This window comes from Berghia stephanieae, chromosome 6, assembly GCF_034508935.2.
Source record: "Berghia stephanieae isolate SIO BIC M18660-M18661 chromosome 6, UCSD_Bste_1.3, whole genome shotgun sequence".
NCBI classification, from domain to species: domain Eukaryota; kingdom Metazoa; phylum Mollusca; class Gastropoda; order Nudibranchia; family Aeolidiidae; genus Berghia; species Berghia stephanieae.
The window spans coordinates 43,109,057-43,122,772 of NC_088365.1; the positions used below are offsets into that span (position 1 = coordinate 43,109,057).

The window sequence follows — 13,716 nt, forward strand, 5'->3', positions numbered from 1 at the left end:
ATTAAAAGTAATATAAGGATACTAGTAATATAGATATATATGCTGTGCTGCTGACTGATGATGATGATGATGATGATGATGATGATGATGATGATGATGATGATGATGATGATGATGATGATGATGATGATGATGATGATGATGATGATGATGATAATGATGATGATAATGATGTTAATTATAATGATAATAAATAAAAATATAAACAACAATAACAATAATAATAATAATAATAACAATAATACTAATATTAATAGTAATAATAATAATAATAATAATAATAATAATAATAATAATAATAATAATAATAATAATAATAATAATAATAATAATAATAATAATAATAATTGTTATTATTATTATTAATATTGTTTTTATTATTATCATTATTATTGTCATGGTCTCAAGTGAGTAAAGAGCTACTCGACTATGCATAAAGATATATGTAGAATGAGGCCCCAGAATTTACTAGTTACGATAAATGAAAAACGATTAACGATTTGTTTACAATGAAATAAAAATAATGATGAAATTTAATTAAAAGAGATAAACAGTGATCGTGGCAGTTACAAATAGAGATATGAATATTTTACGTAACTTATGATAATATGTCAGATTCGTAAGTTTACGTTTCCAGGCAGTTGATGGGCTTGGATGATCTATTCCTCTGATAACGGGATCGGACTCGTAAAATTCCACTTCCAGGCAATTGATAAGAAGTTATTGTGTAGTCCTTTGACAGCGGGCTTGGGTTTGATCCTTGAAGATTATACAATCAAAGTTAAAAGCTCCGGCGTCTTAATGGTGTAGATATAATATCTACAAAGTCCCAAAAGATAAAAATCTTCCAGTATATATATAGGAATAGAGCGACTGGCCGTCCGGCATAGATTGTGGAGAGAAAGTGAGTGTCGAATGTTAGACCTATCAGCTTTTATAATAAGTGGCTACGTGACAGAATGTAGAACGAAAAGTATTCACTAATTAGAAATTAATTCGAGGGAAGGCTATAAAAGGAAAGACGATCTAATATTAGAAGGTAAAGTTTATCTAAGCCTACCGAAATATAACTGGAGTGAGATGAATTCAATTCTTAATAAAATAAAATTTAATAAGATAATTGTGAACAACCTTTACTGTGACACCCCCCACCCACGTTTAAAATATACTCTTTAACCATTATGGGAAAGATAGATTTTACAAACGGAAGTAAATTTACTATCATGATACTCTAGCATTAATCCATAATGATTTGTGCTACAATTAAATTATTTATTAACTAGACATGGGAATGTTTATATTAACGAAGGTATATGAATGGGTGACAATAGCAATGAAAGATTGTGATTACAAATCATTGTGATGAACAACATGATGGCAATGTGATTACAAATCATTCTGATAAACAATAGTGATGGCAATGAAGCATGATTTAAGTCGATGATATGAAGGTAATTTACTGAATGAAATGAATGAAAATGTAAATGGAATATTGACATTTCAATTATTAATCATAAATGAGTGAAAATTCATAACAATAATAGTAAAGAGAAGATTTCCCAAATCATGAATGGGTATGGTATATATATCCAAACAATACTCAATGTTACATTAAGTTGGGTCATCATGTTTACCAATAAAATTATCGAAATTGTGCGTTCTGATTTGGCATAATTTTCGAGGTAACTAACAGTATGCATGAGAGGTTAAGTTATACCCTTCTCACGTGTTTATACTAATCGAGAAAGTAGGTCGGCGTGAATATTTTCACAGCCTGGTATGTGAGAGATACTGAAAGTGTAATTTTGCAAAAATAGACTCCACCTTAGTACTCTACTATTATTCATTTTGTTATTTCTTATGTACGTGAGTGGTTTATGGTCCGTTTCGACCACAAACTCTTTTAGCAGTAGATATCTGCTGAATGTCTTTAAAGCAAAGACGATGGCCAGTCCTTCACGCTCTATTACAGAGTATCGTGATTCTCTGTCCAATAATTTTCTGCTTGCATATAAGCAAGGCATTAGAGTTCCCTCATGCTCCTGTAATAGTACACCTGCGATGCCCTTATCAGACGCGTCAGTTCTTACAACAAATTCTTTTGATATGTCGGGTAATTTAAGAATTGGTTCTGAACAGAGTAATGCCTTTAATTGGTTAAAGCTATTCTGACACGCTTCTGTCCAAACAATTTTATTCGGTGACCCATTCTTTGTCAGATTTGTTAGCGGTGTCGCGATGTGCGCGAAGTTGTAAATGTATTTCCTGTAAAAATTTAGGAGCCCAAGTACTTTGCGTACTTCTTTTTTTGTCTTAGGTGGTTGCAATTGTGCGATTTTTGTTTGTTTTTCTGTCTCGGGTGTCTGTGTCCCATGACCAACGGTATGATTGATCCTGCATTTGAAGCTTCGATATTAGTAAACATAGGTTGCGACACTGTGTCTCTATCAAAATATTTTTTTAGCATATTTGCATGGAATGTCTTTGTTGTGTTGTTAATTTTAATCTCGTAATTAACATTAGATTTTACTGCTGTTATTTTGAATGGTCCTTTCCATGTAGCTAAAAGTTTACTCGAGTCATCGGGTAAGAGTATTAGTACTTTGTCACCAATCTCAAATTTTCTTGACTTGCTTTTTCGATCGGAGTATTCCTTGTATTTCTCTGCTTTTTTAGTGACGGATTCCTGTGCTAGCTTACATGTGTCCTCTATTCTGTCTTTCAGGTTTCTTACATATTCGTAAGCAAACATAATTTCGTTATTGTCCTCCTCATTCCCTTTACAAATGTCGGCTACTATATTGATCGGGCCGCGAGGTGATCGTCCATACATCAACTCAAATGGGGAGTAGCCTGTAGATTCTTGGGGTATTTCTCTATATGCAAATAGGATTGCTGGTAAGTATCTGTCCCAATCATCTGGTTTTTCTGCTGACACTTTTCTTAACATATTCTTTAGAGTGCCATTAAATCTTTCACAAAGACCATTTGCTTGGGGGTGGTAGGGAGTTGTGAATGAGTGTTGGATTCCCATGAGTTTCATGGTTTCATGCATCATATGTGATGTAAATTGGGGTCCATTGTCCGACAGTATCTCATTTGGTATGCCTATTCTAGTAAAAATTGTCATCAATGCTTCAGCTATGTGATCCGATGTAGTTGATTTCAATGCTATCGCTTCTGGCCACCTGGTTGCGTAATCGACTAGTGTTAGTATGTGTGTATGGTTTCTATCTGATTTTGTTAAAGGGCCTATAATGTCAATTGCAACTTTTTGAAAAACTTTTTCAATAACTGGGGTTGTCTCTAATGGCAATCTCGGTATTCTGCCTTTTGCGACTCTTCTTTGGCATGTGTCACAAGATTTCACATATTCTCGGACGTCTTTAGTAATTCCAGGCCATGTGAAATTCTCGGATATTCTCTTCAATGTGGAAGAGCTCCCAAGATGTCCAGAAGTTATTGAATCGTGCGCTATTCCAAGGATTTTGTTTCTGTAAATACTCGGCGTGACCAGTTGTTTAGCTATTTTGTTTCTTTTCCTATGTAACCTGAACAGAATATCTTTTTCAATGATGTATTCAACTTTTGATTTCGTCCCTTTGTTTGCGATATTGAAATATGAAGTTAAAGTCGGGTCCTTTTTCTGTTCTTCAATGAACGTGTTCCTGTCAAATTGTTGTGGTTCAAGAGAAATAGTCATTGGCTTCTCTGTTGTCTTAGTCATCTTTCTTGTTTCTGCTAGACAAGCTGTTTCTTGGGTTAATGACCATTCTTTTACATCTGTTGGGTTGTCTTTAAGACCTTTTATATTGCCAACAATAACATCAGCGACGGGGTTGGGAAGTATACAGCATTCCACTATTCCTGTATAGTATGGGGTTTCTATGTACACATTAGCTGTTTCAAAGGTTTCGACTGTGCCACTGAATGTGATGCATTGTACCGTTTTTCCAGTTTTGTCTTCGTCATTGATCAAAGATGCTTTTATTCCTACTGTACTGCATCCTGTGTCTCTCAATATTTTGCAATCAGTTCCATTAGCTTTGCCTTCACAAAAAAATAGCGATCCTGATTTGTGAGTTTGTGTTAAAAGTGACATACCTTTCACGCAATACACATTTATATTTTCTCCTGATATTACTCGTGTCTGATTGTTTACACTTGTTTGGAGTGATGCATTTGCAGTTTCTTTTGGATATCCCACGATTTTGTAACATTTGTCTGCTGTGTGGCCTTTCATTCCACAATATTGACATTTAATTATAGGTTTGTTGGTTTTCTTATACTCAGTATTATTGTCAGTGCTATTTCTTGTTTTGTTTTGATAGGGTCGGCTATGGTCTCTATTGAACTGTTTGTTCCATGGTTTGTTACTATGATCCTCCTGTTTCACTTGCGTGTTCCGAGTGATTGATCGGCTCGTTCTATTTGAGTACTGAACTTTAGGTGTACCTGGACTCTGAGCAGCAGCAGCGTAGTATGGTTCCTTCAATGTTCTGCTAAGGGGTGTCAATGGATGTGCGCTGTTAAAGTTTTCTGCGTAGATTTTTAATTTGTCCAAGTTTTCTGGCTTTCTCTCTTTAAAGAATGCGACTAAATCTGGGTTGCAAGCTTGATAGATTCGATTCTTCAGCGTGAGATAGTAAAGGCCTGCAAAGTCGTCTTGTTTTACGTTTGCCAACTCAAGCCACCGATTTAGAAATTGAGTAATTCGGTTCACGAATGTATTAAAGTCTTCTCCACTTTCCGGTTTTGCAGTGTGAAACCTTTCCTGGTAACCATCTTCCGTTAATCTAAATCTTTTTAGTAGAGCGTCTTTAATTTTTCCATAGTCATCTGCATCTTCAGTTGTTAAGGTATAGAAAACTTTTAGCGGTTCTCCAGATAAGCAGTTAATCAAGGCTGTGGCCCATTTGCTTTCTGGCCAACGATAACCTTTAGCCTGAACTTCGAATCGGTGTAAGAAGGATTCTAGGCAGTCTGAGCGTTCATCGTATGTTGGCATGCGTGGAAGTTTTACGAAAAATTCATCACTATTATTATGTTTTCTTTCATGACCGGTTTTTGTTTTTTCAATTTCCAGCATCCTTTGGGTCCTTTTGGTTTCTTCTTCTGCTAAAGCTATTTGTCTTTTTAGTTCCCTTTCTTGGACTCTTTCTTCTCGTTCTTCTCTACGTATTCTTTCTTCATGTTCTTTTTCTTCTCTACGTATTCTTTCTTCATGTTCTTTTTCTTCTCTACGAATTCTTTCTTCATGTTCTTTTTCTTCTTTTACTTTCTCTTCGCACCATGAAAATATTCTTTCCTGGGGTATTTCTAAGTCCTTTGCGAGACTTAAGTATCTTTTATATGCTTCCATGTTGCAATAAATTAGTTACGATATTTTATATATATTATATTGACAGGATACTGTTACTGACTGTTTTATTTATTTACACTTACTGGAATGAACTGTTCTATTTTTAGAAATCTCTCTCTCTCTTATTTCAACTTACTATGTATGTTGAATTTGATGCCTTTTATCGTTATATCTTATAAAGCAATGTGTCAATACAATGCGGAGTTATTATGACTTGTGTCAATAACAATGTGTCAATCGCGTGTACTCTAAACTATGTTACTACGAAAAATGTATCACCAATGTGTGTGACTCGTCGTTAGTTTGTGTACAATTATTCGCAATGACGCTAATATACTAGAGTGTGATAACAATAATAGGATGCCAAAATAATCCCAAGTTATCTATCACTAAATATAACACGACGGCTAGTAGACTCCTTTTATTATTATTTAGTTTTTAAAGACTCACTTTTCAGAACATAATATATAAGTGGTTTTCGGTAACAGTAATATGCCAAAAATGCATTTAAAACAAATCACTATGCAAAACAAATCACGATGTCTATAGTTACTATGTGATGCCCAACTCATGTAAAAGAGAATAATGAAGGATATATTTACCAACTCAGTTCGTGGCTGGGACCTCTCTCTTGTTCAATGGTTGTTCAACAATTGTAATTAGGCATTGAAGAGTGTTTAACAGTGATGTCTGAAATACAAAACAATAAAATATCGTAAGATTTACAATAGTTACAAAATGTGTTCACAACACTGAGTGATTGGATGACAGGTGAATGAATCGTTATGGAATGTAAACATATTGAAAACAATTCATGAATGAGGCAAACAACAAAATGAAATGAGTGATATAATAACAAAGTGGACAAGGAATGAATGAATGAATGAAAAACTGAGTGAATAGATGAATGAATGAATGGATAATGTATGAATGAAAGAATGAAGGGAGGAATTAATGTATGAATGATTGGATAAATGAGTGAATAAACGAATAAATGGATGAATGAATGAATGAATAAATAAATGAATGAACAATGAATGAATGAATAATTTATAAATGAATAAATGAATGAAGGAATGAATCAATAAAATGCTATTCAATTTGAATGAAAGAATGAATGGATAAATTGCTATTCCATTTAAATGAAGAAATAAAAAAGAAAAAAAAATTAATCCTGTAAATAGGGAGTTCAATTAAAATATGATCAAGTGGGGCAATTAAGAGTTTTACAATTTAAACTTTAAAGTTAGATGAAATAGATATAAGTAACTAAATAAATTCAATTCTTTATATGTGTCCCCTCCAAAATGTCATGGTCTCAAGTGAGTAAAGAGCTACTCGACTATGCATAAAGATATATGTAGAATGAGGCCCCAGAATTTACTAGTTACTATAAATGAAAAACGATTAACGATTTGTTTACAATGAAATAAAAATAATGATGAAATTTAATTAAAAGAGATAAACAGTGATCGTGGCAGTTACAAATAGAGATATGAATATTTTACGTAACTTATGATAATATGTCAGATTCGTAAGTTTACGTTTCCAGGCAGTTGATGGGCTTGGATGATCTATTCCTCTGATAACGGGATCGGACTCGTAAAATTCCACTTCCAGGCAATTGATAAGAAATTGTGTAGTCCTTTGACAGCGGGCTTGGGTTTGATCCTTGAAGATTATACAATCAAAGTTAAAAGCTCCGGCGTCTTAATGGTGTAGATATAATATCTACAAAGTCCCAAAAGATAAAAATCTTCCAGTATATATATAGGAATAGAGCGACTGGCCGTCCGGCATAGATTGTGGAGAGAAAGTGAGTGTCGAATGTTAGACCTATCAGCTTTTATAATAAGTGGCTACGTGACAGAATGTAGAACGAAAAGTATTCACTAATTAGAAATTAATTCGAGGGAAGGCTATAAAAGGAAAGACGATCTAATATTAGAAGGTAAAGTTTATCTAAGCCTACCGAAATATAACTGGAGTGAGATGAATTCAATTCTTAATAAAATAAAATTTAATAAGATAATTGTGAACAACCTTTACTGTGACAATTATTATCATCATCATCATCATCATCATCATCATCATCATCATCATCATCATCATCATCAACATCATCATCATCATCATCATCATCATCATTGTCCAATACTCAAAAACAAAAACAAAAACAAACAAATCAAATAAAAATATTTTTTTAAAAACCCTCCTACCTGTTTGTGACCACAATTTTGTGGACAAGATACTCCTCTATCAGATCAACCAACCACCAGCTATTGGAGTACGGTGTATGTGTATGAATACAACTGCCTCGATAAAATAACTGATTTCTGTTCCCATCAACTGCCAGGTCGGGGCTGCCACCTGCCCATTCATTTATCTGATAAGCAGGCTTACAGAGTGCTGCATTCCAGAGTTCACAATGAGAAGGCAAAGAGGAATTATTTGCACATTCTGTTTCAATGACAACGACAACAAGAATGATGATAAATGTCGTCGTCATTAGTAAGGGCCTTCTTGTTCCTGTTTTCATTTTGCACACCAAGGCGTCAATTCTGACCAGTTCTTTTTTTTTCTTTTGAATATTTTTGCAATACTTGGAAACTGTGGAATAATATAATATTCATGAATAACCACATTATGTTTTAATGATTATTATAGCAATGGTGGTGATGATGGCGATGATGATGATGATGATAATGATGATGATGATGATGATGATGATGATGCTGATGATGATGATGATGACGATGATGCTAATGATAACGTGATAAAGCCTAATATGAATATATATATATATATATATATATTATAGGTCTACATCATAATTGGCCCCTAAAAAGATAAAGGATTGTGACATACTTTATAAAGTCATCGACACCGTAAAATAGTTATAATTTACGATTAAAATAATCTATAAACTTTTTAATCAGCGGTTAATCAATTAGAAAATGTATATTTTTGCAAGATATTTGTATGGAATTGTTAAGAATATTAATGTGATAGTTTGAGATAAAGAAAATATCCTTTTGTTGTGTATTCTTAAATATCCCAAGTAAAAAGTAATTTTTAAATTCTCGAAAAGAAGAAAATTGATTATGTTTAATATTGAAGATTCAACAACTTAAAAATACTACTGTCTACAAGACTGTGCATACATCAAGTCCATATATATTTTTAGTTTAGAAATAATTCTACAAAAGTGTCCATGGGCTGAATCTGCTTATTTACGCTGTTATGGAAATACTCTCAAACCAACGCCAAATCCATCCATTCCAACAATGTTGAAACAAGTAGAGTATAGATCCTTTATAAAGGGAAAGTTTGTGCCACAGAAAAGGAGGGCAAATATTGTCATCTTCAAATTATGCCACACAACAACGGTCATTATCCTAGTATGGCCTGAGTTTGACCTTCACGTAGAACCCAAATGGACATTCAAACTTAGCGTCTCATGCATCATGTATTTTAATTTGTGTTTTAAGCCATCAAAGCAGAATATCAAAATCGTCAAATAGACTCCCAAAGCTAGGACCTTGCAAGGTCTTACATAGTCCATTGTTTGAGTAATTTTTGTCAAGATGAGGGTCATTTATATCGATCGATGTTTGAAAGAATGTTAAATCCGTATCGTTCCAAAGTACCTACGGCATTTTCTGGTTCATAGCCCACGAGCCGTAAACCAATAAATAGAAAAGTTCTATGAATATTTGAAAATATTGAAACAACCGTCCTACTTTATTGTTATGTCAACATAAATCTATTTTGCCAAACCACAAACTTCATGTTATAAGAAAAATAGGGTATAGAGAAGTGCCAGATGAAAACTGAGAATTAAAAAGTTACGGGGTCAGTGCCAACTCACGACACCCTCCGCCTGACCGGGAGAGAGAGGTAGCGAGCGGTCGCACAACCGACTGAGCTATCCAGCTCGTGACTCTGACCCCGTGACTTTTTAATTCTTTGTATTCATCTGGCACTTCTCCATCCGTACCCTATTTTTCTCATCATAATTGATACAAGTGCCCGCTCCAACACTTTTTTCTGAGACTTCATGTTATTAGCTTTACATCCACATATCCACATTTCATATTTTACCATAATTCTTATTTCAGCGTCAATATCACTCAGACACGGGTCGCACACAATCTATTTGTGTGGCGTAGTTGCACACATATGTAATGGCTTATGATCGCATAGTGGTGTTTTTCATAGATGGTAGTATTATCCTTTGCGTCGTGTTGTAGATGTTAATAATGACGAAAGAGTTCAGGGTCCGGTGATGATAATTGAATGCACAACATCAAGACATTCAAATAAAAGTCCAGATTCCAAGTTTCATTTCTTACAGTTTTATTTGTTTGTGATAAATTCAAAATCCAAATCATGATAAATTCCAAATCCAAATCAAATAGCATGGTCATAATTCAATCAGTTTCATAAATTCCAAATCCGTAAAATCAGTCCCCATGTAAAGTCAATTTTGCCTAAGTAACCATTTTCAATATACGTGAAATATTTCTAAGTCCGAAAAAGCAAATAAATGATGGTGAGCACAAAAGGTTTAAAGTGTGCAGCTCATGGTCAAGTTGAATCAGAATCATAATCCCGTTTTCCTCGAAACATCCTCTTTTATCCCTATCAAAATTTTACCCACAGTTCCATTGTTTCCACGCCCCCTTGCAGTTTTGACAGTTCCCTGTCAGTCTATAATCCAACCCCTAAGAGTAAGACCAAATCATAATCAAACCTGAAACGTCAATTCCTACATATTGATGTTAAACCCCGCCTTTTATGATATAACATTATTTTGATAAATGCCCCTTTCACCTGTTTCAACACCCCTAAACCAATTTAAGAATGATTGATTAAATAGTACTCAACATGATAACCTGTCCAGTAACTTTGACATAAAAACTGCCCAAACCTATCATGCATGGACCAAGTTTAACTGATATGCCTGCATTATGTACTCACTAAACCCATTTGCTGATATATAATTGACAGTTTGCACCAAATGTCTTAGATAACCTTTTGCATAGGCTTACTCTCTTACATACGCCCCTTTCTTAGAATTTAAATTGACTTAAAACAATTTCAATTAAAAAAAAACAAACAGTAAGAGATTAAATATATATGTAATGTCGAATTAAAATGTAATAAACAAATGTAAGAAATAGTCTATTTTAAAAAAATGATAAATACTTATACCAGTTAAATATTTTAAAACTTTAAATTTTAAATTCTAAAACACCAAAGTTGATTACAACATTCATATATATATTGATTATAGGTTTTAAAGTATTAAATTCACAAACATCAAATTTGATTACAACATCTAAATAGATATATATCGATTATAGATTTTTTTTTTCTCACATTACAACATCAACAGTAAGGTATCTATCATTTAAAAGTGATTAAAATTTAAATTTACCAACACCAAAATTGATTAAAACATTTATATATTTATCAATTATACTTTTAAGGTATTACAACATCGACAGTAAGATATCAATTAATTAAAAGTTCAAAGAAAAATTATCTTTTCACCTTAAATTTCACCTTCATAGCAATAAAAGTGTTTAATTCTCGTCATCTCCCATCACACATAAATATTATTGCGTGAAAAAGGATGGTTCAGTTTCCATTTGTGATATACTCACGTTGAATTATTCAATCTCAAATTCAACTCTATACGACATGGGTGATAATCTCAGCTTCCATGTATGTCTACTCATTTCCTGACATATCAAAACCAGTACCTTGTATATTCCCTTATATTGTATGATTCCATTTAAACAACATTATTACATTAATTCCTACTTATAATATGTGGTACAAATAATATTTCATAGACATCTAGATTCAAATACGAAGAATTATATTTCAATTAGTAATAAAAAAATATTTAAAAATAAATCATAATAATAACATTATCATCCTTTTAAAATTCAAGTTGAAGTTATTATCATTCATTGTTCATTGTTGATGTTTCAGTTTTTAAGCTTTTTAAGTCACGACGGTGTAGTTTACAACTACATTGAAATCAAATTGTTCTTTGTGGTCATCCATCAGAGGTCACATTTCTTAGTAATCCGTTCGTTTCGAGAATGGTCATCTTGTAAAATGGTCAGTAATTGTTAATTAGTCATTGTTTCCATTTAGAATGAGTTGTCATGTAATGAAAAAAAATATATCAACTATAAGAGTTGAGGTGTTTGCATCAAGTCTACGTGTTGCATTGTTATGTGTGTTGTGGTCACTGCATAGCCCAAGTGTCATAAATTCACTTTATTTATTGTTAATTAATTAAAAACTTTTTCCTCTGTAAATGTCTTAGAATTATCACAATAATGTCTTCACATTCAAATATTTAGCGTTGAATAAATAATCAAACAATAGTCTGTCCGGCTTGTTCACATCACATATTTAGTGTTTGTAAATAATCAGTCATTAGTCTGTCCGACTTATTCATATTTAGTACAGTGTAAATAACTAAATAAGTAAAATCTAACATAGTATGTGATTGTGGGCTGTTACTAAAGTGACCAACTTTTGCAAGTAGTGTGTTGTATTTGTTCGAGTCTTTTGAATTGGGACGAAAAAAGACTCTACAGGTAGCAAACGTATGCTTAACCTGTTGGGTTGTTTCTTGGTCTTGTGACGTCGCTGTAATCCATTCATCTCCGGCATCTGGGTCGATTCTCCTCGTAGATATTTGTGGTTGTCTTGTGTAAACGTTGAATCTCATTGTAGATGAAATTGTAAAAATTCAAGATTAACTGTGTGCGAGATCTTGAATTTAAATGAAGTTTGACTTATCCAGCAAGTCAAAAGAAAGTTGTGAACTCAGCCATGTGTTGACAAAGAGTTCGTGTGTAGTAGTCGACAGAGGTCGTGTGTTGTAATTGTCTGTGTTTGTTGATCGAGTTTTGATGAGGTGGCATGTGAGTACACACCAGGTAGATGATGTAATCTGTAGAGTACCGGTGGGTGACGTGAGTCCAATCACCAGGTAGATGATGTAATCTTGCAGAGTTCCGGTGGGTGATGTGAGTCCACACACCAGGTAGATGATGTAATAATAACGTAGTCTAGTAGTGTATGTAGTAGGGTCGAATAAGGTCAACAATATTTTCGTTATTTGAACGCAGGTTGTTGAATATCATACGATAATGAATCCAAGGAAATTGCTCATGTGGCGTTTTGCGATACTTTTTCCTGCATTGTCTTATATACATATATAGCCTTTATCTTTTACAATGATACTAAGACAGGCGTTATTATAATATTCAATGTTTATAAGTTGTAGATATGGGTGCTGCACACTTGTATATTGACATAAGTTTAAATTTGAATACGCTCACCACTGCATACGAAGGATGTAGTATTGTTCACAATTGGACATCATTTTGTAAAAACAATCGTATCTTGAACGTTTATGTAATTATTGACATCGTACATCGTTGGGTATTGTTGTCGTAGAAGTAAATACAAGTAATCCAATTGTTCAATAAAGAATGTAAATATAAAATGGTTCATGGAAGAAATCTGTGTTGATACAGATATTATTTTATAAATTCTGTCAAGTTTGTATAAGTTGGAAGGTACGATGTAATTGAGGTTGCTGTGTAGTTTGTAGTCTGTAGATTGTGTTGATTCTGGACGTATCAATGACGTAGTGGTTGTCGAGATTGTTACTCCATTTCAAGGTATCCGTGGATAGACCAAAGGGATTAGGACATTTCCCGACCTCTGTTGTGGCTGTGTTTGAGTTGCCTCTGTCGTTGTCGCCGTCATTAGCGTTTCAGTCACTTCCGATTCACCAAGTGTGCGTCTTTCACTAATGGTGGTCTCATTCATTGCATTTATATCATTTATCAAACTAGACATGTCAATGTCAGCAACGTTATCCAAGTTCTTTATATCCCATGTTTGATTATATTTATTTATCACCCTGTTCAGAGGCTCCCACAAAGTATAGGATGAACCAGAAATTTTCATTTTGAGTGCTGAGAAATTTGCTCGTACATTAATGGTGGAGTTCATTGTGTAATATGAGGGAAGTGTAACATAATCACTATTAGCAGTACATCCTAAAGGCAATTTTACGACATCAAGTGGAGGTTTTGTACGTAACGTAAATGAACTAATCGTTTTGTCTTCGCAAAGTATTGTAAATCGCAATGGAAATACTGACGTTACAATCCACAGACCCCGAGAGATATATTTAGCTTGTGGAAGGTTTTCATTAGAACTTACAGTTACCTTACAAAGCTTTTTAATATTTTCTTTGTTTTCCAAAAACAACGCTATAATACAAAATTTACTAACATTAATGGGGT

At 33.5% G+C, this 13,716-nt stretch overlaps 1 protein-coding gene across 1 annotated transcript in view; it reads right to left on the reverse strand.

Annotated features, from left to right (window-relative positions):
* LOC144975064 (fucolectin-7-like) overlaps positions 1-13,716 on the reverse strand; it is a 42,418-nt gene that overhangs the window by 1,353 nt on the left and 27,349 nt on the right. Inside the window, exon 2 of the mRNA XM_078918751.1 lies at positions 7,582-7,972. Coding sequence (XP_078774877.1) covers positions 7,582-7,901 — 320 coding nt within the window. The 5' untranslated portion in view covers positions 7,902-7,972. The remainder of the gene's footprint in view (positions 1-7,581; positions 7,973-13,716) is intronic.